At 37.3% G+C, this 20342-nt stretch overlaps 1 protein-coding gene, 1 long non-coding RNA gene and 1 pseudogene across 2 annotated transcripts; 2 read left to right on the plus strand and 1 right to left on the minus strand.

The window, feature by feature from the left end:
• Positions 1-1624: 1624 nt before the first annotated feature.
• LOC148547749 (uncharacterized) lies at positions 1625-9678 on the minus strand. The gene is made up of 2 exons (XM_088497495.1): positions 6886-9678; positions 1625-6807 (listed from the first exon to the last, which is right to left on the minus strand). Exons 1-2 carry the CDS (start codon positions 7424-7426, stop codon positions 6452-6454), a joined length of 897 nt encoding a protein of 298 aa, XP_088353621.1. The 5' UTR covers positions 7427-9678; the 3' UTR covers positions 1625-6451.
• Positions 9679-12764: 3086 nt separating this feature from the next.
• On the plus strand, positions 12765-13320 carry LOC107612304 (uncharacterized). The gene is made up of 3 exons (XR_001613684.3): positions 12765-12882; positions 13060-13141; positions 13267-13320. It is a non-coding gene; the product is annotated as an uncharacterized LOC107612304 (long non-coding RNA).
• Positions 13321-13503: 183 nt separating this feature from the next.
• On the plus strand, positions 13504-19925 carry LOC107610924 (receptor-like protein 13; annotated as a pseudogene).
• Positions 19926-20342: the final 417 nt, after the last annotated feature.

Consider the following 20342-nt stretch of genomic DNA (forward strand, 5'->3'; position numbering starts at 1 on the left):
TATGTGGTTGAAAAGGAAGTGCACCAGAGCTTGAGGGTTGGATTTTGGAGGTAGAGAGTTGGTTCATGCGGGATATAAGATTTTGGAGTGTAGAGGTGAGACCAATGATGTTAGAGATGAGTATATTGTTATCCAATGGAGGTTGGGGTGGATCTATGTATGGCTCATTCGGTTCATAGGGTGGTTGGTATGGTGGATGTGGGTTAGGGTCATATGGAGGTGAATGGCGGTAGTTGGCTTGTGAGTGTGGTGGTTCAAAGTTGTGTTGAGGAAAGGGTTCATAGGCATATGATGGTGGTTGTTGATAGTCCATTGGAGGTGGTTATTGCCATAAGGGTTGATCAAATCCTTGTGGTTCCTCCCATCTTTGATTGTTCCAACCTGGATGCCTATTCTCATTGTAATTTCTTCTTCCTACAACATAATTGTAACCAGACTCATAGCCAAAGGGGTGAGAGTTCATAGTAGTAAATAAAAATTAAAAATGAAAATAAAAATAAATTTAAATTAAAAGTTTATTTAAATTTTGAATTTGAAAATTAAATTTTGACATTTGAAATTTGATTTTTGAAATAAGATAAGATAAGATAAAAATTTTAAAAATAAAAATCTGAAATTTTTTTTTTCGAAAAAAAATTAATTAAAAATATTTTTAAATTTAATGAGGAAAGAGAAAAACAATAAAATGACACCAAATTTCAAATTTTTAGATCAAAACGAAGAAAACAACTAAGAATAGCTTGAAGGTCAAGATGAATGTGAAGAACAACTTGAAGATCAAGATGAACACTAAGAACAAATTTTTGAAAAATTTTTTTTAATAACTAAATAAAAACAAATAACCTTTTAATTTATGGAAAAGCAAAAATAAAAACAAAAATAAAAACAAATAAACAAGCAAAAATCAAAAAAATATTTACAATAACCAATAATAAGGCACACGTTTGCAATTTCCCGGCAACGGCGCCATTTTGACGTTAGGATTTTTGCCAGTAAAGAATTTCATAAAAACATTCGCGTTGTAGATATAGTCTCTAAACCGACGGAAATCCCTTCGTACAAACGTTTTGGTTGTCACAAGTAACAAACCCCTTTGAAATTGATAACTGAGTATTCAAACCTCGGGTCGTCTTCTCAAGGAATTGCAGGGAGGTGTTCTTATTATTGGTTATGAGTCTTGTAAATTGGGGGTTTTGAAAGTAAGGAAGCAGTATGTTGAATGATAAGAAAAATAAATAATAATAATAAAATAAACTCTTGGCGAGGTATTAGAAATTGGAAGTCTAGACTTAGTTATCCTTATCAATAATAATGAAAGTTGAATCTTAATTCCACTTAGTCAACCTTTACTAAAGTAAAGGAAAGTCAAGGGATTAATTAGTTTGATCTTCGAATCCTATTTATTTCCTAAGAAAAGATTGGGATTATTGAAGTTCAATTCAATTGGCAAGATAACAATTATCAATTATGCTGTTGAATTGGATAACTCCTGAGTTACTGATTTCTTAACCAAAACCAAGAATGTAAAAAGCTAAATATAAATCACAAATATGAAAATACCTCAATTGCATTAATAAAGAAAATCATAACACGAAAGCCATAAGCCAATTATTCAAAAGATAAATATCAATTAAAGTACTAAGGTGAATAAAAATGGAAACGAAATTAAACAGAAAAGAACATTAAACCTGGGATCGAGAGTCACTCCTAAAACTAAGAGAAGTCCTAAATCCTAATCCTAAGAGAGAGAGAGAGGAGAGAACCTCTCTCTCTAAAACTACGTCTAAAACATAAAAAGTGAATTATGAGAGCCTCCTAATGAATAGATGCATTCCCCTACTTTATAGCCTCTAATCTGTGTTTTCTGGGCCGCAAACTGGGTCAGAAACAGCCCAGAATTCGCTGGTCCTGAATTCAACCACGCTGGATTTCCGTCACTACGACGCGGCCGCATGGATCACGCGGTCGCGTCACCTAGCGTCAGGGAAACTATATCATATTATTATATATCAAATCGAAGCCCCGGACGTTAGCTTCCCAATGCAACTGGAACCGCGTCATTTGGACCTCTGTAGCTAAAGTTATAGCTGTTTGAGTGCGAAGAGGTCAGGCTGGACAGCTTAGCAATTTCTCCAACTTCTTGTATTCCTTCCACTTTTGCATGCTTCCTTTCCATCCTCCAAGCCATTCCTGCCCTATAATCTCTGAAAACACTTAACACACATATCAAGGCATCTAATGGTAATAAGAGAGGATTAATAATAAGCAAATATAAGATCAAAGAAGCATGTTTTTAATCAAAACACATAGTTAGGAAGAAAATATAAAACCATGCAAATAGTATGAATAAGTGGGTAAAGAGTTAATAAAAACCACTCAATTGAGTACAAGATAAACCATAAAATAGTGATTTATCAGCTACTAGAAGCTGGGTTCATCGAAGAACTCGAGTACTCGACATGGCTGTCCAACATCGTCCTCGTTAAAAAAGCCAACGAGAGGTGGAGAATGTGTGTCGACTATTCCAATTTAAACAAGGCATGCCCTAAAGACTCTTTTTCCCTCCCCAACATCGACACCATGGGGGACTCGGCGGTAGGGTATCGTTTTCTCAGCTTCATGGATGCGTACTCCAGCTATTACCAGATCCCGATGCACCAGTCTGATGAAGACAAAATGGCGTTCATAACGCCATGAGGCACCTATTGCTACAAAGTAATGCCATTCGGACTGAAGAACGCAGGAGCCACCTACCAAATACTAATGAACAAAGTCTTCTATGACCTTATCGGCAAGACGGTAGAGGTTTATGTCGACGACATCTTGGTGAAAACAGTAGAACCAAGCAACCTTATAGACGACCTCCAAGCTGTCTTCAAAGCACTAAGAAAATTCAAGATGAGGCTCAACCCACTCAAATGCGCATTTGCCATGGAGGCCGGAAATTCCTAGGCTTCATGATAACACAAAGAGGGGTAGAGGCCAACCCAGACAAATGCGAAGCCATCCTCAAAATGACAAGCCCAGGGTGCGTCAAGGATGTGCAGCGACTCACTGGGAAGCTCACGAATCTATCCCGGTTCCTCGGGGCCTCAGCAGAAAGGGCCATCCCATTCTTCAACCTAATGAAGAAAGGAATCGCCTTTGAGTGGACCCTGGCATGCGAAGAAGCGTTCAGCCATTTCAAAAAGATACTCTTAAAACCTCCCATGCTCAGCAAACCCAGAGAAGGAGAACCTCTGTACTTATACCTGGCGGTGACCACACAAGCCATGGCGGCAGTCCTCGTCTGGGAAGAAAACAAAACTCAATGCCCAATATACTTTATCAGCAAAGTACTCCAAGGGGCGGAGTTGAAATACACCAAGTTGAAAAAATTGGCTTACGCCCTACTAACCTCATCTAGAAGGCTAAAGCAGTACTTCCAAGGGCACGCAATCATTCTGAGAACCAACCAGGCCATTCAGTAAGTCCTCTAGAAACCCCACCTCGCGGGGAGAATGATGGCATGGGTAGTAGAGCTGTCCCAATATGACTTACAATACGAGCCCAGGTAGGCAATCAAAGCCCAGACAATGGCAGATTTCCTGGTGAAGGTCGCAGGAGAAGCACCCGACATACTGAACACACGGTGGAAGCTCCACGTTGACGGAGCATCCAACCAAACATTCGGAGGGACTGGGATCATTCTCGAGAACTCGGCAAGAGTAGCTTACGAGTAGTCGATCAAGTTCGATTTCTCAGTCTCCAACAACCAGGCAGAATACGAAGCATTGATAGGAGGGTTAATCCTAGCTAAAGAGGTCGGAGCGTTAAGGATAGAAGTTAGTAGTGACTCCCAGATCGTCACATCCCAAGTAAACGGAAGCTACCAGGCAAGGGACACACTAGTACAAAAATACTTAGAAAAGGTAAAAGAACTATGCAAAAGCTTCGAGGAAGTCGTAATCCAGCATGTTCCTAGAGAAAGAAACGCTCGGGCAGACCTCCTCTCCAAGCTAGCGAGCACCAAACCTGGGACGGGGAACAGGTCTCTAATCCAAGGGCTGGCAACTGAACCAGCAATCATCTTATGCGCAACCTAGCCACCAAGCCCTCCCTCATGGATAGACCATATCCTCCGATATTTGGAGCATGGCGAAGCACCCCAGAACGAGAAGGAAGCACAAGCCACCAGGAGGGAAGCCCCCAAATATGTGATCATACAAGGACAGTTATACAAGCGAGGGCTCCACCAACCCCTATCAAATGTCTACGCCTTGACCAGACGGACTACGTCCTAAGCGAAGTCCACGAGGGGGTGTTGTGGTCACCATATTAGAGGAAGGTCGTTGGCGAGGAAGATCATCCGATCAGGGTATTACTGGCCCACAATGATGTCGGACGCCCAGGAGTTCGTCAGGAAATGCAAAAAATGCCAAGAAAATGCCAACTTCCACAAAGCTCCACCTGAAGAACTCAGTCTGATGATGGCGCCCCGACCTTTCGTCCAATGGGGAGTCGACCTCTTAGGGCCATTCCCACCTGGGCCAGAACAAGTAAAATACTTGATAGTAGCCATAGACTACTACACCAAATGGGTGGAAGCTGAACCACTAGCTAGAATATCTTCAGCAAATTGCCAAAAATTCATGTTGAGGCAAGTAGTCACCAGATTCGGAATCCCAAAAACTGTCATATCAGATAATGGGACACAATTCACCGACAAGAAGTTCAAAGAATTCCTCTCAGGACTAGGAATCAAGCAAAGGTTCTCTTCAGTTGAGCACCCCCAAAGCAACGGCCAGGTAGAAGCAGCCAACAAAGTCATCTTAAAAGGGCTAAAGAAACGACTTGAAGGGAAGAAGGGCTCATGGGAAGACGAGCTAGCCTCAATCTTATGGTCTTAGAGAACTCTCCCCTAATCATCCACCAGCGAAACCCTCTTCCGACTCACATACGGGGTCGATGCAGTCATCCCAGTCGAAATAGGGGAGCCGAGTCCAAGATTACTTCTCGGAGGAGGAAGCGAGGTAGTCGAGAAAGACCTGGTTGACGAAACAAGACAGATGGCACACCTGACAGAGATAGTAATCAAGAAAAGGATAGCCCTAAGGTACAACGGCAAAATACTAAAAATAAGCCTCGGGGAAGGCGACCTGGTCTTACGATGCAACGACATAAAACCGCCAACCCCGGGAGAAGGCAAGTTGGCCGCAAACTGGGAAGGACCTTACAGGGTAAGAGAAGTCCTCGGCAAGGGCGCATACAAGCTAGAGAGGTTGGATGGAAACAAGGTACCGAGGACATTGAACATGGCAAACCTAAAAAGGTTTTACTCATAAGAAAAAGCGACCTCACGGCCTGACGACCCCGCCACCTCCACTTTAATTTTCCTGCCATATTTTTCTCCTTTTTCTTTACTTTTATTTCTTTTAATTATGTATTACATCATTCCTTTGTTTTAAGTTCTACATATGCATAAACAATAACCTTGTCTTTTGTAAGATATAGCCAATACGGCAAAATGACAAAAACGACGAGCGGTCGACCTAACAAAAATCCGGGACTGATCACCCCCGGGAACCGAAGGGACCCAAAGCTAAAACGCACAACTTAAAAAGCAACAAGCGACAAAAATGGCAAATAGCATAAAACGGTAAACCAAACATCAAAGAAGGCCACGACGGCCCGGATAAGCAAAACAATAAAGAAAGTAAAGCCACAACGGCCCGAGCAAGCAAACAATAACAAACAAAAATGGCTTAGTCAAAATAAAGTGCCAAAGTATTCATTACAATCAAAAAGCGCCTCAAACAAGCCCAAAGGTAAAAGCAATAAATTACAAGAAGCAATGCAAGGAATACAAAAGCTGAAAGAGGTATCCATCTCAAGGCTTGAGGATATCAACGATCCTCCCGTTCTCAACCGTCTTGAGATCCCCAACCTGAGAAAGATCGAGGTCGGGAGCCAGCACAGCCACCTGAAGCTTAATCCCCCCCTCGGTCAGCTTCACGGCCTCCCAGGCCCCCTTTGCAATCTCCTTGTTTTTCTTCTTCAGGGTGGCTATCTCCTGATGAGCAGTCGTTGTCGAGCTCTCCACCAACTTCAGTTTCTCTCCAAATCCTTGTCCTTCTTCTCAGCAGCGGCAATCTCAGCACAAGAAGTATTCAAATTTTTCATCAAGGTGAAGGTCCGCTCCACCAGCCTATTGATCTCTTTGGCATCCTCCTCAGCCTTCTCCTCCCGCTCAGTTAACTTTGTCTTCAAACAATCCTTCCGAGACCTCGAATCCGTCAGATCCTTCTGGGAGTTCCGAAGCTTCCCTTCCAAGACATGAATATTTCCCAAGACAGGTTCCACCTTCTTGGCAATAGCGGCAGCTCGGAGAAGACTGCGATAGATCCACCTCGCCTGACCTGCAAGGTCGGCATCCTGGAAGAACTCTTTAGTACCAGGAAGCAATTGGGACTCAATGAAACCCCCAGCATCGAAGTTCTTCTCCATAACAGAAAGGCCCCCCCGAGTCCCGCTTTCTCTTCTTCGGGTTGCCAACGACCTGCAGGTCGTCATCACTAGACCCCAGATCCTCCTCCCCAAAAAGAACCTCCTCCTCCACACCTGGGTTCCTCGGGGCATTTTCAGGAGGGACCTCAGCCGTCTCCGCCTGACCTTGGTCAGCCCCGTTAACCCGACCACTACCTTCCTCGGCATCCTCCTGGCCATGACTAGCTGAAGGAGTCACCGAGGAGTCCTCACCACCCTCATCACCCTCTTGAATGAGGTTCATTAACTCAGCCAGGGTAGTCTTTCCGCCAGCCATGGAAACTGCAAGCAAAAAGCAAAGCTGTGAGCAATAGAAAAGTAAAACACTAAACAAAAATACAAGAAAAATAAAGAACTCACCAACATACGACCGACCGGTCTCCCGATCCCCCATAACCATATGAGGATTAAGATTTTTCTCGCCAAAAATGGCCAACAAGATGTCGGCAATGTTACGCTCTTCCGAGCTCAACCAATCATAGGATATTTTTATTAAGTAATCGGATCCCGCCCCAAAGCTCCAATAAGTCGGGATCCGCCTTTCTCCCTCGGCAGTAAGCCTGAAGGGTTGATGACCCTCAATTGGTCTGACCTTGAAAAAAGTAGACTTAAAATCATGAAAGGAGTCCTCAAAAAGGCCAAAGATCCTGCGACTTTGTTGAGCCCTAAAGGACATATACCCCTTTTTCGTCTTTCCTTCTCGAGAAGGGTTCGTAAGAAGGAAAAGGTAGAGGAAAACGTTCACAGAGATCGGAAGCTCTAGATACTCAGAAACCATCTCGAAGCATCGAATGGCAGCCCAGCTGTTCGGATGCAGTTGCGACGGAGCAACATCACAACGGTTTAGCAAAACCATGACAAAGGGAGAAAAAGGTAAACGAACTCCCAAAGTCATGAACATGGGTTTATAAACCCACAACCAGTCAACAACTCGTGGAGCTGCCAGGTTCTTTTAGCAGATACGCTCCCGATCAGCAGGAACATAAACTTGGTACAATGCTTCCTCGGGGCCACCTCCACACAAGAGCCCAGCTTGGCGCAGATCCTGGAGGCTCTCCCGGGTGACCTTGGAGGGGGTGTCCTTCACATCGGAAGTAACCCAGGCATAATGGTCAATGAAATCGGCTAGCGGCCGCTGAGCCAGGTTCGGAAATACGGGGCGCTCGGCTATACCTACAACGGGGGCACCACTTAGTCAGAACGGGAGGTCGGGAACCCTTAAAGCAGTAAAAACAAGCTACAACTCCCTAAAACCACCTCCTGGACACCCCTACGCTAACCCAAAACTTAAGCTAAACCCAGAAAAAACCCAGTGGCACCCCCTCTAAAGGAAGAAGCAGCAAAAAGCAAAAGAAACCCAGACATTCACAAAAAACGCACGAAAACACCAAGGAAAACCAGATAGCAAGAAAAACTGTAACAACGTACCAAGAAATGTAGAATCTGTAAAAGTTGAAGGAAGAATCCAAAGGATCGAAGCAGCAGTAAAAGCGGGGAAGAGAATAGAAGCAGCAGCAGTGCGAGAAAATAAAAGAAAAAGAAAAGAAGAATAGAGTTATGAGGGAGTTGTAAAATAAAAAGAGGACAAAAGGCGTAACCGCCGAGGAGGAGCACCAAAAGGCAAGGGCACATTCGCCATTTCACGCGAATTTCAAATCATAAAATGATGGGCATTTAATGCCTAGCGCAGAAGTCAAGGAGGCAGCATCCAGGGAGAGGCGAGATGACTACGCGTGGGGAACACGAACGGCATCAGCGAGCTCCCGAGAAGAGGGATACGTCCCGACTCGGCGAGTAAGTCAAATGCGCCCAGCCACGAGCTTCAAACCTCACGACTGGCGCGTTGGGGGTACTGTTACGGACTCACACGGTCCAGCCCGATTACCCGACGGGTCAGGAACACCGCTCCGATCCAAGCCCGAACCATCCTTTATGATAGGAAAACCCGACGGGTCGGTCCCCCACGCCCGGCCCGAAGTACGCGCGACTTGCCACTACACGGTTCAAATCACCGTGCCCAGCAAACTGGTCGGGTCGGTATCCTCGGGGCAGCACCCGAAGTCCCGATCCGAAATCCGGAACGACCTGCTCCTCCCACGTGGACTAGGACAGCTCACAGAAGTTTCTTGGCCAGTTGGCTAGGTCATTTATGGACCCACCCAGCACAGTATATAAGAGGAGAGGCCAGCTCTCCCTCAAGGTACGCACTATCTTACCTAATTTGGCCATCACATCGTACAGACACTGACTTGATCGTCGGAATGTTCTTGTAGGTGGTCGTCCCCCTTCGTCCACATCACCCCCGGCGTCGCCAGCCTTCAACCCACGTTCCGACTCCCGCTCCAAGTCACGTCAAGGCCTCACCCTCTCGTTCTCTCTTCGATACCCGACTCGACTAGGACCCCATAATCCCAGGTACCGAACAAGTTGTTTATGAGAATAGATAACCCAATCAAAATGAGCCAGAAAGAGAAACGATCAAATAGTGTTGACTTGAAGACTTTAACGAATTGACTTGACCCAGAATCATGTGTAGCCGGCTAATGACTCAGTCACTATAATTTGACTATCAATAAAAAATATAGCGCAGTTGTTACATTTGATAGAACACAAAATCTTGCAACATCATTTTATCTAAAACTGGGCGCTATTGAATAAGCAGCATCTTGCAGGGATCTCGTGTTCGAATTCCATGTTTTTTGTTTAAATCTTCCATACCATCTTTCAAAAAAATAAATTAAAAAAAAACGCACACACACAGACACTAATACCAAGAGGCCGTTAGAGTTACCACAGATCCAGATATGGAGGGTCCTTGGAAGAAGCCATGGGTGATTTTGATGGAAGGAATAGTATTGATTCAATTATTCGGTAGGAATAATGGGTGCTTTACGGAAGAGAAGAGGTCTTTGCTTGATTTCAAGGCTTCTTATTCCAATTATGCTTTGTTGCCTTCTTGGGTGAATGATAGTCCAAAGAGCAACTGTTGTGAATGGGAGCGTGTAACTTGTGATCCCTTCTCTGGCCACGTCACCCATCTCTCTCTGGAATCTGTAAATAGAAACTCCGGTCGAACCGGTTGGGGTGGATGCCTTGATAATACAAATTCAAGCAGCTTAAATGGGTCTTTATTCTTATCTTTCAAGTATCTGAGATATCTTAGTCTGTCTGCTAATTGTTTTGATGGCTTCATTTGGGAGAGAGGTATATACACTAATATAAAAATGTCATATTTGCGTTTATACAAATCAATTATTAACTTATTATTCAATCAACTATTATATATATATATATATATATATATATATATATATATATATATATATATATATATTGTATTTGAATATATATTTTATACGAACGACGATATTTTTTAATTTACATATTGAAAAAATGTTAATGTTATACGTTGTTATCGATTCATTGTATGTTATTTAGGGTATAAAATTTGAAAAGTAACTAAAAACCAATTGAACCATCCGATTTAAGAAGACCATAAATCGGAAGGTCGATATTAAACTTCTTAATTTTTTATTTTATTTTTTGAAACCTCAAAACTGATCCACTAATTTTTCAGCCTTCAAAAAATATAAGAAAAACCTCAAATCAGAGGCTCCAATTTACAACCTCGCACTACTACATTTTGAGCATTTGGTAACATTTATTGCTTAACATTTGTTAAAGTGTTAGTAATTATTATAAAATTATATATAAAGTAACATTTATAATGAAATGTTAGTAAATATATATAATTTTTTAAAAAAACTTCAAAAGTGTTACCTATTTCAATCTGGAAATCAAAATCGGAGGTTACCTTAGCTATTGGAACGGAAGAAAGATCAGGAACCTGCTCCAAATCTCGTTCTCCTTCACTCTCGCTCTCAATCTCACCCCAAATCTCGTTCTCCTTCACACTCTCGCTCTCAATCTCTGCTTCGCACTCTCGCTCTCAATCTTACTGGCGCTCTCGATCGTGCTCCTTCTCTGCTTCGCACTCTCGCTCTCAATCTCACTGGCGCTCTCGATCGTGCTCCTCCGCTCCTTGAATATCTCTCTCATTTCAACAAATTCTAGGGTTGGGATTGTTATTCTCTGTTTTGAGGTGAGTCTAATGGAGGAGGAGAAGAACCTCCTTTCGTGTTCTTTCTTCTCTAATTTTCACTGCTTCATTATTATTCTTTGCAATCTTCTTAAGTGTTTTTGTATATATTTGTTAAGATTTGTTGGCCGTGAATTGATTGAATTCCTAATGTTAAGATCTGCTTAATTCAACCCCGAGAATCCTGAAGAGGACACTGGTGATTTCAGAATTGCATCTCCAGCTGCTAAGGCTCTCCTTTTTCTTTCCTCGCTTCATTTCCGAAATTCATTTAGTTATCCTAGCAATATTTTTCACTAGAAAGCAAAGTGTTAGTAGTTAGTAACTAGAACGAGAGAAGCAAGACTTGGATATGATGTGACATGTTACAACTATTGTGATATGATATTGTCATGCCTGTTCTGTTTCTGTTTGTAAACTTAACTAGTTAACTAACCAGCTTTGAGTTTTTGCTATGGAGACAGCAATGACATGAATAATGTTCAGCTAAATGATGATGTTCTTGGCCTGATTGTATTCAAATCAGACCTCCATGACCCTTCTTCATCTCTTGCTTCATGGAAAGATGATTCAAGTGCTTGTTCATAGAACCGGGTTCAATGCAATCCAGCAACAGGAAGAGTCACTGAGATCAATCTTGTTGGGTTAGGATTATCTGGAAGAATTGGAAAAGGCCTTGAGAAGTTGCAGCATCTAATGGTATTGTCTCTTTCTCATAACGATTTCAATGGTAGCATTACTCCTTCACTTACACTTTCCAGCACCATTCAGAATCTTAATCAAAGTCACAATGGCTTCTCCGGTCAAATGCCAACTTCATTTTTCAACATGAGTTCAATTAGGTCTCTTGATCTTTCTCACAACTCATTCTCAGGACATATCCCTCAAAGTTTCTTTGACAGTTACAATTTCCTTCACTACTTTTCTTTGTCCAATAACCTGTTTGAAGGACAAAGTCCTAGCAGAATCTCTAGATGTTCTTCATTGAATAGCACTAATCTTTCGAATAACCATTTTGCCGGTTATATTGATTTTGCTGTTGTTTGGTCATTGAGCAGGCTTAGGCAATTGGATTTTTTCAGCAATGCCTTATCAGGTTCTTTGCCTAATGAAATTTCTAAATTGCAGCTGCATCTGACTCATTTTGATCCTCGGGTTAACTAGAAAAGGCCATAGGGGATATTAAGGGGCTTATCACTTAAATTGCTAGTGTTGATCATTTTTCATGTCAACTTAAACATTGTTTTTGTCTGCAGGCAGTTAGAGCACATTGTTCTTGTACATTATCATTTTCTTCTTTGAATTTTTGGCATATTATTTTCGATTTTCATGACCTTTCCTGACGAACATTTGGGAGCATCAAACATTGTTTAGCAAAATATATGGCAAAAATCCTTTCTTTATCTATCTTCTGTTGTACTTTCCCTAAGTTCTTGACGCTTACAATCAGCTTGTTCTGTTCCTAATTCTATTATTCATGCTTACCCCAAAATAATCTTTTGGTTGACATCAAAATTCCATACAAGTTGAGATAAACTTGCTTACAAGTCAACCAGTCTTTGCTGGTCCCAACACAGTGCCTAAGTGATCTCGTATTAATTTAAAACCTCACAACAAGATTAAAGTTTGTATTGCTTAAATAATCAACATTAAAATATGCATAAATTAAGTGTTATCTCCCTGTCCCTGGTTTCCCCTTTATAGCTTATGGATATTCTGAGTATTATCCTAGGTTGCAGAATTTCTCTTACTTTCTATGAGTAATTTTTTGAGTCTCATTTGTTTTTGCAGTTGTCTTGGTAAATGTATCTTTGGGTGGATTGCAAATGTTATTGTTATGGTGACTCTTATTTTGAGTAGAAATTTCTTGCATTGTCTTTTCTACAAAATGTTCTACACCATTTTGATTCCTGTGGTATGAAATGTTATAGCCAAGCTATCCCCGCACGCCATCTATTCGAAAGGGTTGGGTCTTTCGTCAAGTTGTCACGCTGATAATATTTACAGGATTAATGGGATTTATAATAGAACAAGTAAGAAATGCCTGTATTTTTTTCTTAATTCTTATTTTCTCGAATTCTTCAGGTTTTCTGACCGTGTTTTTATGATTTAACTTTGCAGTATATTAATCCAATCGTATAGAATTCACAGCATCCTTTGAAGGGAAACCTTTTATATGCGATTGAGAGAGTCTTGAAGCTTTCTGTTCCAAATTTATATGTGTGGCTCTGCATGTTCTACTGCTTTTTCCACCTTTGGTTTGTATTTAATCTCGGGCTCATCCATTGTTTATATTTGCTGGTGTGTTTACATGTAAACTGAAGGATTGTAGCTCTAGTTACCTGTGCTTAACATGGACTTCTGTACTGTGCAATTTGATTATGATAAAACACCCGTGATCTATCACAAACAATATTTGCAATTTTGCAATGTAGGTTAAATATACTTGCAGAGCTTCTGCGATTTGGTGATCGTGAATTTTACAAGGATTGGTGGAATGCAAAAACTGTTGATGAGGTAATTTCTTTGTCTCGGCACTCTCTTAGGTTGTTTATTTATAATTATTTGTTAAGTGAATTTTTCACATATTTTCCTTTTGTTTAATGTTGTCGTGATGCTGCTTCTGTTGTCACATTCGTCAGTATTGGAGGTTGTGGAATATGGTATGTCTTTTCCGGACTTAATTTTGAAGACCAAGTTCTTTCTTTATTATTTTTTCTCTTCCTGGGAAATGATTTGCTGGGCTTGTGTAGTGATGAAATTCTTGTGAATATATATTTTATATAGTTATTCTACCAGGTGTAATCATGGTTTACCACTCTTTACATTAAAAAAAGGGTTTACAAATTATAATTCTCTGAAATTAACAAAAGGAAGAAATGGAAGCTGCAGGTTTCCATATGTTTCTTGCTGATGTAGTTTCTCAGTTGTTACTGTGTAAATGGTTCTAAAACCATATATAGAACTTTGCAGGTTTATTTGTTATTTTCAAGTGTATTTCTAATCCATTACTCTAATATAATTTCATTGGATTGAACTATTATACCACCAACTATGCTTCCAATGCACCTAAGCTATTGTCTGCAAAACCAAATTATGCCACTTATTCTAATGTTAATCTTGCAAGTAAAGACATTTTTCTTTATCTTTCAATTAATCTCAATATATATATATACCTGTCATAATAGAAAATTCTACCTAGACTGTAGGAAGTGCTGTGCAGCTAGGCTGATATGTCTTAATGGGTTTAAGTAGGTAGAATGATCTACAATCTTCTCGGTGCAGTAGTAATCCTTGTATTGAGTTTATTTTCAATATTAAATTCTGATGGCAATTTGTGCCTGCCAATGTATTGCAGAATGAAGATGGTTTGGTATTTTATAGCAAGGCTCTCGTTATTGTGTAATCAATCTTCCTGGCCTATGAATATTCAGGATTACTTGATGCCAAAACTTGATTAAGATTTAGTTTAGAATATAATGAGTTCTTTAAAGGGTTATATAAACTTCTTTAACTCTGACCATTTATTTTTCGTCCGTTGGCTTGAATCTTATCTTATGACCCCTTGATTGGAGTCACATTGGGGTTGCTAAATGCTAATATTTCTTATGGGTAGGCTTTTATTAGTGTTACTTATGCGTGATGATTTTTGGTATTCTAAATTAAGTACTAATAATAGGAGTTCTCCATAGGTCTTCGTTTTAGATTTTGTTTACCTTGTTTCTAATTAAGTACTAATAATGTCACACTTATGTGTTTGAAATGTTTAGGGTCTTAGAGAGAAAGTGGCAACAGCACCTAGTGCTCCACCTGCTACAACACCCCAGCCTGTCAGTGAGTATTACAGCTTATGATTATGCCATAGTTAAATTTTTGTAAATGGAGAATATTTGAATTTCTGGGAAGAATTTCATTGGACGTGAACATTGGGAGTTTGATCCAAATGCAGGCATTGAAGAAGAATGTGCTGAGGTTGAAAGTTTGCGCCAAAAATTCAACAACAATTTATTCTCCATTAAACAAAGTTCTGACCTCTTAATGAGACTCCAGGTATGTACTTTTTGACCTACATTAATCAATTATGAAATTTTTTTAATTAAAAACTAATGATATAATTTGAAATAATATTTAATTGATTTTGATCCACCATTTACAATTGATTATGAGTACATCAAACCGGAAATCCAACTATGCATTATGCATATAGAAGTTTGACTAACGTTTAAGCATCCTTATTTCATTTTTTTTTTTTTTTTTGGGTAGGAGCATTCTTATTTCATTGAAGTAGCCTAAGAGTAAAAGAAGGTTGGAGTGAAGGGACTGGGGAAGAAGAAAACATATGAGTCAGAGCACTTTGTTTGGAAGGATGACATCAAAGTCCCTTGGGGAAGGATAGTTGCATCAAAGCATAAAGATAGTCCTTTGGAATACAATGAGTATGTTGTTTATGATCCTAAGTAGGTGAGAATATGCTACTTGGTGGAGTCAGTATGAGAAGAGAGCTATGATGGATACCGCAGAGTGAAAAGACCAGCATTTATGTGGTGAAATTAAGGACCATGTGTTTTGGCTGAAGCTCCTTCAAGTTTAGAAAGAAGTTTGGAACCATTGGTCAGCATTGAATATTTGTTCTCTTGTGTGATTAGTAAAATATTTGTATCACTTTTTCTTTTTTATTTATATGGAATATTCATAAAGTTTAAGTGCTATAAGTATTTTTTTTCTTTTTTCATTTTATTTGCATTACGAAGCAAACTTATACAATGATTATTGATTAATGAAAGAGGTTATAAAAATTTCATTTTGTGAATTTAATGAAAAATTTCATGTTGTAGTAATTAATTTTAGTATATTTATATTGTGTATAATATAAAATAAAAAATATTATAATATAACTAAAAAATATTATTAAAGATCTTTTGTAATATTTTTTAAGTGTTAAAAAAAATGTCTATGGTAACATTTTTTGAAGTATTACAAAAAAATATTTATGGTAACACTTTTCTAAGTGTTAGATAAAATATCTATTGTAACATTTTTTAAGTGTTACAAAAAATATCTATAGTAACATTTTTTCAAGTGTTACAAAATATATCTATGATAACATTTCTTTAAGTGTTACTAAGAAATATCTATTGTAACATTTCTCATAATATTAGTATAGAAGATCTATTGTAACATTTTTACTAAATGTTATTAAATCTTTAGAAAAATGTTAGTAAAACTCTTTAGTAACATAAGGTATATTTAACATTTGTTAAAATGTTACTAATATATATTGATAACATTTTAATATGATTTGGTAACATTTTTTAAATGTTAGTAAAAATCAAATATGTAGTAGTGCTTCCAATTTGAGTTTGTCATTCTAAACCTCAGTTTTCTATACCTCCCAAAAAAAGAGTTGTTTCTGATTTGTATTTTTAAATTAAAAAAAAAGTCATTTTTATATTATTTAAAAAATATATCAATCATCTATATTTATGCAAAATACGTTCTCTGGAAGCAAAACAAAAAAAATGAGTGATGAATATAACACGTTTTTTAAAAACATAACAAAAAAAATTATTTTTATATTGCATTTGAATATATATTTTATACGAATGGCAATGGATATAAAAACTGATTTTTTTTTATCCAAAATATGATGATACCAAATCTGCTGTGCATCCGTTTAAGGGTTGTCATAAAAGTTATATTTGAAAAGTTTCAAGTGAAAATTTGTTGAGCCTAAAATAACTTATGCCTAGTTTAGAAAAGAAAATTATGTAGATAATACGTTTAATGAAATTGAGTTTTTTTAATTATTAAAAGAAATATACGATATACTTCGTAGTTCGTACTTTTGTTGTGTTATATGTTCATGAATCTGATATATTCCGGGAACTATATTGAAGAATGAAGATAATGGAAGCAAGTCAACATTAAAGAGGTTGGAGACATTAGATTTCAGTTTCAATAACTTCAAGGAGAATATAATGGAGTTCTTGTATAGTCTAATATCCCTAAGGAAATTAATTCTTGCACATAACAAAATTGGTGGACTCTTTCCTAGCAAAGGTATGAATTTAACATAAAGGATGGCTGTTCGTTTTGTTTAAATATTTTAGCAGATAAATCTAATGTGTATTTTTTGTTCAGAACTATCAGTTTTATGCAACTTGAAGTCATTGGACTTGAGTTTCAATGATCTTAGCGGCAGCCTGACAACTCAAGGTATCCACCTGAATTGCTTTGTTGTGCTTATTAATTAATTAAAAATCGAAAAAGCATGATGATTCAATATTTCTTTGAAAAAGTATTAGGAACTAACATTAATACACAGTTAATATTATAATTAATATTCAACATAAAAAAATAAATATTCAAAACTCTTAAAAATAAAATATTTATAATTTAAATTAAAAAAATATATAAAATCTAAACTTAACAAAATTTTATTTTTAGCGAATTTTATATTAGACTTATTTGATAATTTACTATAATATTAACTGAAATTATCTGTTACAATATTAATTTTCTAGCATTATTCTTGTTTTTAGTATACTTTCTCTTTCGTTTATTATATGAACAGTGGCGGAACTTGAAACAAAATTTTGGGGGTTCAGATAGAAAATAATTGTCAAAATATTTTTGATATGGACCACATTTAAGATAAGCTCGTCTAATCTCATCTCTCTGGTTTGGGTGTTGCCAAATTTAAAGCCGTTTCTCAAGATCTCGTTCCAAAAAGTTAAGGTTAAAGTCATCAGATGTAACTTTTTGAACTTTTGAAGGTTATATCTCACTTTCTTCGTGATTCATTAAAGTAGAAGAACTATCTACATATATTGATATTGTAAAAGTTATATGTTCTCTTTCTTAAATATTAGTCTCCTTCTTAAAAAATGTATCAATTTTTTGATTTTTTATTATTATTTTATATAAAAATTTGAATATATATCCTGTAAAATATGTAAAGAAGAAGTTAGAAGAACAAATATTAAAATTTATAATATTTATTGAATTTTTTTTATCAATCTATACAAATACAATAATATTAATACTTATTAAATGTTTTATTATTTTTTATCATATAAAATTAAATTAAATAAATAGTCAAATATAAAATAATATTAAATTAAATAAATAAAAAATATCTAATTTTTTATATTTGAACTTAAAGATAGAGAGAGTGTTGTTTATTAAACTTATTAGATACTTTAAATCATAGTAAAGTATTTAAGTCAATTGAACTATTTTTTATCTTTTGTAAAAGTATTACTAAATTTTTTTATAAAAAGTTTGGGCCATGGCCCCTTGTCTGCTCCACCACTGTATATGAGTAAACTCACTTCATTAGTTTATTATAATTTTCTTAAATTATTGGATTAATAGATATTAATTAATTCAAATTAATTCACTATTTATGTGCAGGACCTTTTTCTCTGGGAAATTTGACATCGCTTCAAACTCTTGATCTCTCACATAACTCTTTGAGCGGGAACATTCCAGAACCTTTGCTTGCTAGACTTTCATCATTGGAGCATCTGTCTCTTTGTTTCAACAATTTTGAGGGTTTATTTTCATTGAACATTTTGGCTAATCAATCAAAGCTTAAGGTTTTGCAAATAGGACATATGAGTTCTAAAACATTTCAGGTTCAAACTGAAAACATCCCTTGGAATGCATCATTTCAATTGGAAGACTTAGAGATTTTCTCTTGTAAATTAAACCTACCTACAAGAACCTTTCCTTCTTTCCTTTCGTCTCAAAATGCCTTGAGACGAGTTGATCTATCAGAAGCCAATTTGGCTGGTACGTTTCCCAATTCGTTCTTCATGAACAAACCCAGATTGAAATATATGTTTTTATCAAAGAACTCATTTGTTGGATCTTTTGAGCTACCTGTTAATCAAAGTCAACAGATGAACCAATTATACACATTGGACATATCAAACAACTTGATTGAAGGTGAGCTTCCCACCAACATGGGGTTCTTCTTCCCATTTTTAGACTACTTGGATGTTTCAAGCAACAGATTTGATGGCTCTATTCCTTCATCAATTGGAGAGATGTCAACCTTGACTGTCTTGGATTTGTCATACAATAATTTTTCTGGGAATGTTCCCAAACACTTTTTTAAAGGATGCATCTCTCTACAATCATTGCTAGTGGACAATAACAATTTCAACGGAGCATTCCCAAGCTTTGTTAGAAGTCCGAACCTAACAAGAATAACAGCATCAAGGAATAATTTTGAAGGCCAAATAACAGAAGAGATGTGTGAACTGATTAGGCTTCTGGCTTTAGACTTGTCTTACAATAACTTCTCAGGTGCACTGCCTTCTTGCTTGAACATGCCATCTGCAGGACTCATTAGCTTGCAAGGAAATAGTCTTACGGGCACAATACCCGAAGCGTTATTAAATGGAACAATGAGGATGGCTATTGATCTCAGCAACAACAAATTAGTGTGGGTGGCCTTCAAAGTTTGATGTTTCTTTTGTTGGGAGGTAATCAGTTGCAAGGCCAGATTCCCAATCAAATATGTCAGTTAAAATATTTGCAGATATTAGACCTTTCCCAAAATAATTTCACTGGCTCAGTACCTTCTTGCTTCAATAGTACTACGTTTGCTTCAGGGAAACAATCACTGTTGTTTGGATTTTTTTTCAATCCGTTGCTACAACTCATAATAAAAGGTTTATCCCTTTCGTACAATACAGAATTGCTTGAAATCATTACAGTTTTGGACTTGTCATCTAATCAATTGACAGGAGAAATTCCGGACCAAATAGGAGACCTGAGTGGCCTTCATGCACTCAATTTATCCCACAACCATTTGGAAGGTCCAATTCCAACAAGCTTCCACAATCTACAAAGCATTGAGAGTATGGATCTTTCAAATAACAGTTTGAGTGGTGAAATTCCTCTACAGTTAGAGGACTTGCACTATTTATCTGTCTTCAATGTGTGCTACAACAATCTATCAGGTAAAGCACCTAACCAAGGACAATTTGGTACTTTTGATGAGAGTAGTTATAGAGGAAATCAATATCTCAAGTGGGGTAATAGTAATAGAGGCAATGCAACACTTCTTCCACCTCCTCCAAATCTGCCTAGTGGAGGAGACAATGACGATTCTGTAATTGATTTCACTTCTTTCTGTTGGAGTTCTGTTGCATCCTTTGTCACAGTGCTCTTAACATTTGTGACGATTCTTTGGATCAATCCTTATTGGCGCAGAGTATGGTTTTATTTTATGGAAGAGCTCCTCTTTAAATGCTTTGGTTGGTTCCTTGAAGATGCATTCTACTAGAAACTGTGCTTGTCATTCGGTTGTTCTTTATGTTAATATTGTGTTTTGTAAAGTTATAGACGTGGATGTACTTTTGTATTTGGTACTAGAATCTTGAAGTTGTATGCTGTTATGACTTACAAAGTTTTTTATAAAGTTTTTGGGCATGCTATTGTATAATTTGTATCTATGTTATGTTGAGTAAAGTAATTATGATGCCTTAAATAATATTGTTAAAATTAAAGTAAATTTTTTATTATTTAATAATATTTTTTAATTTAAAAAATAAAAATATTATTAAAATATAAAAATATAATTTTAATAATATTTGTATAGTGTCACCAAAACTAAAAACACCGTAAACTTCATCTAAAATTTTTAATGCAATCAATCTATCCAAAATATTTTTTAATGATTTTTAATTTTGTAAAAGAAATT

Source organism: Arachis ipaensis, chromosome B8, assembly GCF_059453495.1.
Source record: "Arachis ipaensis isolate K30076 ecotype BB chromosome B8, ASM5945349v1, whole genome shotgun sequence".
Classification (NCBI taxonomy): domain Eukaryota; kingdom Viridiplantae; phylum Streptophyta; class Magnoliopsida; order Fabales; family Fabaceae; genus Arachis; species Arachis ipaensis.